The following is an 11,173-nucleotide window of genomic DNA, read 5'->3' on the forward strand; positions in this document are numbered from 1 at the left end:
TGTGACGCAGCATGTGAAAACCTGGCTAAGTCGCATGCAGCTGTTTTTTTAGCTGTACACAAAAACAAGTCATTAGGATTAAAATCATGAAGATTGGGATTTTTATAAATATCGCATCTTCAAAGTCTTATCTTTGCTGTCGATAGTCTCAGTGTTTTCAGGTGCATGCCTGTCAAAACTATGTGGACAAAATATTGCATTTTTTTGCCGTATTTCAGTTATATGCTGAAAGCAATGAAAACAGGGAAATTCCGGTCTGTGAAGTAATGAATGGAAATGAGCAGTGAACAGGCATTGATCGTCTCTCCCAGACCTTCTGAATCAAGATAGCATAGTCAGTTTTCAACAGTTTTACTGGCTTCCCTCTTTCTGTTGCAACTTAAGCCGGGTCCCATCTATTTTTTTAATTTAGCCAAGTTATTATTATTATATTTCTGTTGAAAGTTCAGGCTTTCTGTGGAATATTTAATTGATGGTGTTTCATTCTGTGGTGTGTGTGACTCACAAAAAAATCATTGAAGGATCTATGTGTTCCTAATTGACGCAATGTGAAGAAAACAAAGCTGGCGTCTTTGAAAACATCATCTGCTAAGCGGCTCGCAACAGTTCTCAACAAATCCCAAGAGTTAGGTTGTGGAGTGAAAGCATGACCTGTTGCACACATAAACTGTGACTCTATCTGAGCATATTTACATTTAGGCGCATAGACATCTTGACACTTTCCTTGTTTTGCTACAAATAGCCATGAAATTAGGTCACCCTTCACGCACCGGCTGTGTCACTGTAACTGCAGATCTAAATGTTGTCTTTCCTTTGAGCATCACTTTCGACTTTCAAACAGTCTGTGTGTTGTTCTGTTATGTATATTTTTCGTTTCAGACATTTTGCTCGATAGATTTAGTACTAAACATATAAACAGGTCACAGTAAAACCAGATAACCTTGACCGGTAAACCTGTAACTTAAAATGTTCAGAAAACAAATAAAATTTAATTGCACATACTTAACAGTGACCCACTAGTGCAGACTCCGGCAGGGGTCTGATTCCTGTCCTGTGCAAACTACTACCCGCCTATGCGGAGAAAAAAAATTTGTAGCCAGAGACAAATGAATGAAAAATATGACGTGTTGCACACATGTACTGTGAAACATTTTGAGGCACATAGACCTATCAGTGCTTTCTTCAAATGGCTGAATTTAGTCATGAAGTTAGGTCACTGTACACGCACTGACTACATCATGGTGACTGCTGTTCTAAACAGTGTGTTTATCGCACTACTTGTGACCGTTCACACAAATAATGTGCTGCACTAGATCTGTATTAGCTATATTCATAAACACTCTGATTACCTGGAATCTAATTGAATTTGTGTTGTTTAAAGTCTGTGAGCCGCACGTTAGATTAATTAAATCAGTAATAAGGCCAATAAAGATGCGATGGCTTTAACCAGCAAATCCATGATTAGGCCTGGAAGATATCTAATTAATTCCTGAACAACAATATATATTTTATTAGGTCATGGTAACTGGGTATAATCATGCTGTTGTAACTACCAAAACAGATGTTTGTTTTTTTTAATGTGGGAAATACAGTAAGACAGTTTTCATTTCAAATCATATTTACTATGATACTGAAAAGTAAAAAAAAAAAAAAAAATGTTTAACTCGGTCCTCAGAACTTTAAAAACTTGTGAATCTGCTTTTTACCCAACAGCCAAGGTCCTCTTCTTTTTTCGAGACAGTGCTCTAGTAACTGATTGAGTGTAAACGACTGATCCAACAACATTCATGATCAGATATATGACTGGCTGGCAGAATCTCCTAACAAAAGTTACAAAAGTGACTAGTCCATTCCAATCACATCACCAAACCGGTTACTGCCTTCTTGCATCTACCATTAGGACACCAGGTCATATCACAGAAATTGTAAAGGAGATCTGTAGTAGAGACTTATGGCTCGGAATGAGTGTTAAGGTTAGTGTTGATTTACTCCTCACTCCCACGAGACATCAAATGTCAATGGAAAAGGAGGGATGATGACAGTTGGGGGTAGGGTTAGGGATGGTTTCTTGAGATCAAAACCCCACTTGCATGTCATCGGATGTGTGGTTACAAGAGTCACAAAGTACATAATGTGCACTCTAGAAAGCCAAATATTCAATTTTGATAGTTTCAGCTTGACTGGAAACCTAAAACATCAGGCTGGTATCACAAAGTTATTGAAAAACCCTTCTCAACTAGTTAGGTTATCTCTTACCAACTGGACATATCAAATCTTGGTGACAGTCCCTGCCATAATTATGTCCACAAAGATGTGCACTTTGAGTTGGTCTTGCAGCATTTGCACCTCTCTCTGCACACCACAGTGCAGGAGCAGTGAATCAGCTAACATCAAGTTTCTTGATCTTTTGTAAAAGGTTCACAAAGGTCGCCATGTCTTTCCCTGTCCTTTTTGCAATCCCCACCGTTCTGCCTCCAGATGTAAGCACACTCTCTGGTAAACTGCTTTCTTTGTGAGCTGTCCAAGAGCTGGTAATGTGGGTGGAATATTTTCCAAAATTTTCTTTAGTGAGGAGAGGTGGTCTGACCATGCTGACGACACGTAGCTTGCTCAGACAGCAGGGCAACGGACTGCTCAAAGATGAACAGCAGTCTGGTTATCCATCATCATCGGGAAAGCATCAGCACACACAAAACACACTAACATGCACACATATGTACACTTGCGCGCACACACGCACACATATACATACACGCGTGCACTCTCACTCCCTCAACCACTTGCATACATGATCTTCATCCTTGTCAAGACGCTGGAGCTGTGCTGATTTCAAGTCAGCTGATTATGTGGGGGGGGGGGGGGGGGGGGGGGAGAGTTTGTGGAAATTTGTGCAGAAAGTTTGTTTTGATGTCAGGTTTCATTTAAACTTAAATGAAGAGCCATTCTGAAGCAGCACAAGCAGACTACCAGGCAAGAAGAGGAGCCTAGGCAAGTGGTATAAAGCTTATTGATAGGAGTGATACGGTGTGATATGTTCAGTCTGCAGTGTATTCAGTCTTTTTTTTATTTTATATTTTTTTCTTCCAGCTGTATGAAAAGGCTGACATGCAGGAAGAGAAGGTGCGTATCAGCCGGTCCCTTGGTCTCACTGACAAAAAGGAGCTCATCCAGAGGGTGTTGGACTTTGCCATCTCGGTAAGTAAAAAATGGATTATTTACATTTACACGTTACTTTATAAAAGATGTATGATATGATTCATGTTGTCATGTCGGTAAGGAGATAGAATTGTTCATTTTCCAGCACTGAACAGTTTTGGTAAAAACATGTTTCTGAGAGTGAGCAAAAAAACCCAACAAAAAAACAACAAACAAACAAAAAAAAACCCTCCTCAATCCCCACCACGCTCCCCCCACTGCCTCCCCCACCCCACCCCAAAAAGAGTTGGATTTGCAGTTTTCTGTTTGATTTTGAAAAAAACATATTCACTTTTTTGCATTAGTTGTCGTGGTTTTTTTTTAACCCTTTCGCTGCCAGGAAAATAAAATTTAATTGAAATCTATTTGCCAGGGTTTTTTCACAAAAAACGGGTATAAATTTTCCAAAAATTCTGTGCTTTTTGTTATTGGAGAAAGACCCATAAAAGTATATATTTTCTGAAAGGTAATTGAATAAAGAATACAAAACATGCTGTTTCCCCATTTTATATATTTTTAGTGACATGCTGTTGTTTTGAAATCAGTGTTTTGTTTTTTGTCACATTTTCAACTTGTTCATTACAAACATTAGTCAGGTAATTTGCACAAAAACATCATATTTTCTGGACAAATGGATATCTGCAAACACAAAATCATACTAGAACAACCACAATATATATATATATATATATATATATTTTTTTTTTAAGAGATAGATACACAATACATTGTGACTTCTCCAAGTGATAAGATGGATGTGAGGCCACGCCCCCTCAGTCTCCACCCCCCTCCTCACCCCTCTCACACGGTCACTTGATTCAGTTCTCATCAGACTGCGTTGGCTGCATGCCAAGAATATCACTCTGCTGCTAATTCGGTCATGTTCTGTCGACTGCTAACATCTGTACAGCCGGCATCACTCACTGACAGTCGCATCTTGGCCACTCTCTTGATTGCTGCCTTTATTTTCTATCAGATTGTCCTATAAATGTTCATCACTATCTTCTCCTTCAAATTTACGCTTCAATTCTTTCTGAGCATCATCTAAAGAAAGAAATCTTGGTTGATTTAGTTCGTCACGATCGCATGTCTTGAGCATGGCGTCAGTCCGACATTTTGTTGAGCGAGCGAGGAGAGAAGTCAGGCAAACACTTGGACAGTGACCCAACCAAAACGTTCAAATAAAGGACTGCTTCATGACGTAGATGGGGTTTCTAGCTATGAATAGAATCTAGAGAGATTCCCCAGGCTAAAACTACCACTATTTTTGTCAATGAAGTGAATGCAAACCAGGGAAAAGTCAGAATATTTCGATGACGAGTTATCTCGTCATTGTGGCAGCGAAGCATACATGCTTGCCATGACGAGTTATCTCGTCATGCAGGCAGCCTAGGGGTTAAGCAGAAATCTATATGACTAGAGTGTAAGTGCTTTGAATTGTTTCTGCAGAAGATTCAGTGCTTTTTAAGTACTTCATTGTTATCATTATGATTATTATTGTTTCTTTTTATTGCCTGCTTTTATCCTTTTGAATTTGTTGTTTTATTAGTGATTATTTATTGTCTTGACATGTTCAAAAGTATTCATACATGGTTTTTTGCTTTTCGTCAGGACAAAGTTCGTTCCCAAGACACTGTGTTTGTCATTGTGGGTGCCACGGGATCAGTGCTGGGTCGTGAAATGGTGTGGGAGTTTGTGAAAGAGAACTGGAAGAAGTTGCATGAGCGCTATGAGGGCGGCTTCCTTCTGTCTCGACTTGTCAAGGTGAGTTGTGTGAGAGCTGACTGTTCTTTAAGATACTTCTTGTTTTTTTTTTGTTTTTTTTTGTTTTTTCAGAGAAAGTCATTGTATTTGTTAGAATTTTTATTATTTTTTTTTTTTTAAAGATATTTTTCTAAGTATTACAACTTATTTACTAACTTCGTTATCATGTAATTATGTTTTTATTTTCTCTTCCAGTACTCCACAGAAAACTTCGTGACAGAGGAGAAAGCAAAGGAAGTGCAGGTGAGTGATTGTTGTGATTGTACTTTCTGAATTGTTAGTGGTTTCATTTTGATTGTAGACTGGTCTATTATCATTCTGAATGACATTTGATTTATATTGCTTCCATAATTAAGAAGTGAAATAGAGTAGGAAAGAATATTAAGTAGGAGTTGAGGTTGAAGGGACAGAGTTAATCACTTGTCAGATAGGAAATCAATTGCCTGATTGATTTGTATCGTTTAATTGATTGGAGTGTATTTAAGTGTGAATATGTTTGTGATTGTGAGACTTTTGGAGGTGAGAGAGAAAACTTGAACCATATATTCAAGAAATAAGTTAGAAGAAATATCAAAGGCTGGCAGTTACTTGAGATACACCTAGTCAGCTGTTTAATGCACAGCAAGTAAACATTAACATGACCCATTACTTTGACATTAATATCATGTGTTAAACATCTGCTTCATTATTATTGTGTTACTGTTAGCATCCCATATTCACAGTACACACACATACTACAAAAGCATACACACACACACACACATGCACACTCACACATACACACACAAACACAGTGTGTGTGTGTGTGTGTGTGTGTAAAATGTTTACAGTTAAGTTGCTGAAAGAGGTTTTAGTGCGTTTGGACAAATGCATAGATAAGTAACACCACATCTGCTGAGCAGATGTCTGACCAGCAGCATAATCCAGTGCCCTTTGTCAGGCCTTGAAGTGAAAAAAAGAAGAAGATAAGTTTGCAGCATCTAAAAACTGCACTGGTGTATCATGATGTTTGCACACCTGTGCAGGAGTTTTTCAAGGCCAACCCAGCCCCCGCTGCAGAGCGCACGGTGGAACAGTCAGTGGAGAACATCCGCCTCAATGTGAGCTGGATGGAGCGGGAAGCGGCACAAGTCACTGCCTACCTGAAGAGCAAAGCATGATTCCAAGTGATTTCCTTTTCCCCTGCTCACAGTATGCAGCTGTTCACATCACAGGGCAAATGTGACACACCACTTAGCAATGGTGGAATTCATTGCATCATACCATGGTCCAAAGTTATTCCAGAATAGCTGATGCTGGTAATTACATTACATTTTTAAAAATTTTTATTTTGGATACATGACTTTTGAACAGTTATTAGTTTAATGTTGACCAGGATGTCATGGTTTTTGTATTAAAGTTTGAGGAAGATTGTTTATGAAGGTATCACTTTATTGCTGAAATAAAAACTGTTATGAAGCATTTGGTTGAATTTGCATGTTATCAACCCTCTTGTCCTTTCATTTTCAGAAAGGAAGAAACAAAAGAAAAAGAAAAGAAATGATTTTAAACATTTTTATGGATAACAGAAAAGTCAGCTGGTTTCAGATATATTTAAAGAAATTCTTCAGTAGTGCATGTCAGACAAATGCTGATGTTAAGTGTTGATGTTGATTTGTTGTCTGTGCGCTATGCTTATTGAAGTGTTGATCAGAGAATGCTGATGAGTGTTCTGTGTGGCATGATTAGATATGATCATTAACTCATTGCTGACTGCTGTTATCCTAATTTTCAAGAATGGTTAGGATCAGTGTATTTGAAACAGCTGTTGTGTTGACTGCTTTGAAACAGTTTATTATTTGTATTGCTTTGTATTTTATTGTCACTTGTGACCATTTCTTATGATAGTAATAAGCAGAGACATGTTAGCTACCTTATAAAAGGTCGCTTGGCAAATAAGCATAAATGGAGCCCTGTTATTTAATTAAAGATTGCTTGAAAATAAGCATTTTTTTGGTTTGATTAAGGTGTTTTATGGAATGGATCTTAAGCAAAAACTCAAGCATGTGCCATCTGATTCACTTGTGCACATGCATGCACACATTAGCACGCATCCTCCCCAGATGCAGATGCACATATGGATGATATGGAAAATAACATGATTACAAGACATAGAGACACTTCAAAAATAGTTATCTCTTTTAAACAAATGAGCATTGCATGTGTTTTTGTTGTAAAGTAATGAGTATTGTCAGCAAAAAAGTTGTATGATGGTTTTTGCACATGGTTTTATCCATTGAGTTAGATCTAATTTCTCTCTGTGTGCATGTCTCCTGCAATAAAATATCCTAAATTTCCTTAAATTCAGCTGTTCCATATGCAGTACTGAATCGAAAATAAATTTCACAAGTGTAGTGCAACCATACAATTTAGAAGTGATTGTAATGAAAATTGTTTTGTTAGATATATCTTCATAGATACTCCTACTGTTAGTCTTTTGAGTTACATCAAAGTTAAGGTTTTTGGGAGACTGGTATCCTTGGCTGGAAAAAAAAATTGCATGGGGGAAAAACAAACAATAAAAACAACTGCACAGTGTTCATGACTATCATGGTGGGAAGCTTGATTTTGGCGGTTCCTTCTGCAGTTATGTCACTGTTGTCAGCATTTATACAGACCTCACTGAGGCAATTCCCACATCCAAAGCAGATGGACAATTGACTTTCCAGTAATGGAAGTGCTGAAAAAAAAGGAACACTTTAAAGTTACTACCGAAAGGGAGATATGGAAAGGGCAGTACTCTCTAGTGGGTAAAAATGGTACTGCTAATTAAGCAATTCAGAATTTGGTGTATGTTCATAATCAGAAAAAAAGGATCCTGAGAATGTCATCACTTCTCCGTTCTTCTCTCAGCACATTTCTTTCTTTAATTTAAAATATGTTCAGTTGTCTTTTCAGCTCAGTGTTGTAAGAAGACTGATACGCAGTAACAGAGCATTGGAGATGTGAATTCCAATCATGCTGTTAACATTGATGTTATATCATTGCACATTTCTGTCATTCATTTGATGATGGATGGGCATCATCACTGAATAGTTAGACAGTTGGGTTTTCATTCTGAGGATCCAGGAGGTTCAGCAGTGTGACAGATTAACTCCGGAAGTTTCTTCTGATCTCTCTGAACAGTAAGTGCAGATCATGATCAGCAAGTGCCTTAATTGCCTTTTTGGGTATGAACATGCAGAAGGTGCACATGCTCATTCAATTCCTAGTAAACCATGTCGGTTTTCTCTGTGTAGTAGAAACACCAGCACATACCCAATCCTGAAATCAAACCGTAGTCAAACAGTTGGGGGTCAAAATGGTCATTCCTGTAAAACTCTACCTGGAGAAAACAGAATTTGGGAGACGCAGCCATTGAACGGAGAAGAAAGATTATCTTAGAAGTCTCATTGCCTGCTTGTGCACAGGAAGGTCAAAGTGGTGATTAGAAGTATTTTACATAGATTTCATTCTGCATTCCTTTCTGCAGCACTTGTTCACACACGTTTGACTGGGAGGACTGTTGTCTCATAAACAGTTATAGGAACATTGTATGTTATGACTTTTGATAGGAATTAAAAAATAACTAGGCAACTGTAGTAAGGGTAACTGCTATTTGATTTGAGGCATAAATTGTGTGCTGTCCACCACTTACTATGTAGGACTCGTGTACTTACATATCGTAGTGAATATAACATTATGCTGATTTATGGAACATAGTATAGTTTGCATAATGTCTATGTAAAATAATGTCTCAATAAATAATAGAATAAAGACTCAGCTGCATTGAAGCTACTGGTCAGTGTCAGACAATGACTGAACTGTTGCAGTTGCCTGTCACATGATTTTATCAAATGCTGTGGAAAAAGGCTTTGTCCAGTCACCTCGTTTTCATTTAAAGAAAATTGCCTGTGAATTGATGAATATATGAAGTGGGTTTGTGTTACCCAACTGAAAATTTCCATGTATCATGTTTTACTAAAGAATTATCTAAAATAGCTACCAGAACTATATGTGCGTATGCATGCACATGCACACACACACACACACACACACACACACACACACCTATGATACACACACATACGCACACACAAACACACAGAGAAAAACCATAAGAAAGGAGATGATCACATGACTGATCAAGTCTCCCCATTAATGCCGGTTGTGACCAACCTTGTTGCCTTATTTGTTTGGTGTTTTGAGTGCATGTATACTCACATATACACATACAGGCATGCAGCACATTAACCAAAATTTCCACACACTACCCCTTCGTAATGCACTATGTTGAATGTATACAGGTAAGTATTAATAATGTTCACACTTTCGTATATACACATATGTAAGTATTACCTGCGCAAAAGCAAATCCCAAAGATAAGCACACATGTAAGAACACATGCTTGCAGGAAAACACCTGATAGGCACATGTAAAATCCTTGTGCAGAGGTGCACAATGAGACGTACACAGAAGTGTACTTTCATAGGTACAGTTACCCATGTTTTTTGTTCCTCCACCTCATTTTCCCACACTGACACACAAGTGTGTATGTGCTCATGAGTTTGCTCAAGGGGCTTTGTTGCACGGTTTAAGGCTTGAAGACATAGATCGTATTCAACCAATTTATTTCAGTTACATTTTGTCATATTTGTCATTTCTACCACTTTCAATCATCAAAGCAGTCTTATCCATACACCACCTCTGCCAAACCATTCGGTTCATGTGATGATAATAACTATAACTATATTTTTATAAGTTTAGGCCAATTTCAGACATAAAAATGTCATACCGGTAATTTGTCTCTTTTCCATATGACTCCAGTGGATCAGGCATATTTTTATGTCAGTTCAATCAAAGAATTTCAGTAATATGTGATAGGACTATTGAACTGTAAGTATAGATACGATCACAAATTACTGAAATTTTTTGGCAATCGGTAGTGTCTATGACCATCATAACAACAGAGGAGGCTAAGACGTTAAATTGGAGCATCTTCTCTGCAGAACAGTTCCAATCCCTTTGAACATATCCAGTCATTATCCAAAGCGCAAGCTATATCTGAAATCTGGATAATAGTTTTGCTGAAAAAGTATTTATGTTGGACAATTGGAAAGAGCTGCACAAGTTTGTTTCTGTCAGAAGTGAGTGGATAATGTGCTCTAACCTTTTAAAGCCATGAGTTTTAAATACTTATTACAAGATAAATCAAATGATTTCTTTGGTGTTTCTTTGTATGTAGTATGTAGTTACATTCATATTTATGTTGTGGAGTTTGGTGTTGAATTGTTTTCTTTATTATGTTTATTGATTAATAAAGACGGAGGAAAGAAAAAGGAAATCAATTTGTCTGGAAAGTGGAATGGTATTTTATTTTCAATTAAACTGTTTATTTACTGATGAAGAATAGATTTGCTTCATTTGAAATTATGTATGTGTGTGCCTGTAAATGTGTTGAAAGTATATTTGCAGTCATTTTTAATCAAAATGCAGCCATGGAGAGTGTGTGCTTCTCACACAACTGTTTTTTTTAAATTGTGACTGTTATGTAGCTTGACAGAACAGACTCTTCAAAGTCAAAACATTATTCTTGTTTTGAAAATTCAAAATAGAAAAGAAAACTACGTTTATCAAACATATCAGATATAAACTGATGTTTCATTAAGTTTTTGTAGACAAAATGACTCTAATAATTAGATGCTCATTGAATTAAACCATTAACTCTCTCCATACGAACGGCGAAAGAGACGACGTTAACAGCGTTTCACCCCAATTACCACCATCAAAATATTGCAAGCGGAAGGCTCTTATACTGAAGAGGTGAATGTTGACAAAGAATACCACAATTTTGACGACGGAAGCTAAAGGTTGGGTCATTGAGACACCGACTGGACATCCGAGAGGTCTGCGTAGAGGAGAAGAGAGGACTGGCCGTACTGAGTGAGTTAACAATATTGATAGCTATTATTTGAAAGATTACTTTCACCATCAACACCAAACATGTTGTAAAAATGGACTCAGAGAGAGCTGTTCTAGAGGTTTTGGAATTATTCCCACAAACACTAACAGTTCAAGATTTCACTTGAAATGCATTATGTCAATTTGACCTCATTTGGAGGTAAGATCATCAATTGACCTTGTTTAAAAGATATTCAGGTAATACAGAATTAGCATTTGACTATCTTCTCTCTCT

General features: G+C 37.4%; 1 protein-coding gene across 2 annotated transcripts in view; it reads left to right on the top strand.

Moving 5' to 3' along the window:
* The window catches only part of LOC143292698 (puromycin-sensitive aminopeptidase-like), a 30,899-nt gene extending 20,521 nt beyond the window's left edge, over positions 1-10,378 (top strand). For both annotated transcript variants that reach the window (XM_076603208.1, XM_076603209.1), the window contains exons 18-21: positions 3,088-3,195; positions 4,807-4,959; positions 5,155-5,202; positions 5,985-10,378. In XM_076603208.1, the coding sequence (XP_076459323.1) occupies positions 3,088-3,195; positions 4,807-4,959; positions 5,155-5,202; positions 5,985-6,119 (444 nt within the window). In that variant the 3' untranslated portion in view covers positions 6,120-10,378. The remainder of the gene's footprint in view (positions 1-3,087; positions 3,196-4,806; positions 4,960-5,154; positions 5,203-5,984) is intronic.
* The last annotated feature ends 795 nt before the right edge of the window (positions 10,379-11,173 follow it).

This window comes from Babylonia areolata, chromosome 18 (genome assembly GCF_041734735.1).
Source record: "Babylonia areolata isolate BAREFJ2019XMU chromosome 18, ASM4173473v1, whole genome shotgun sequence".
Classification (NCBI taxonomy): Eukaryota; Metazoa; Mollusca; class Gastropoda; order Neogastropoda; family Buccinidae; genus Babylonia; species Babylonia areolata.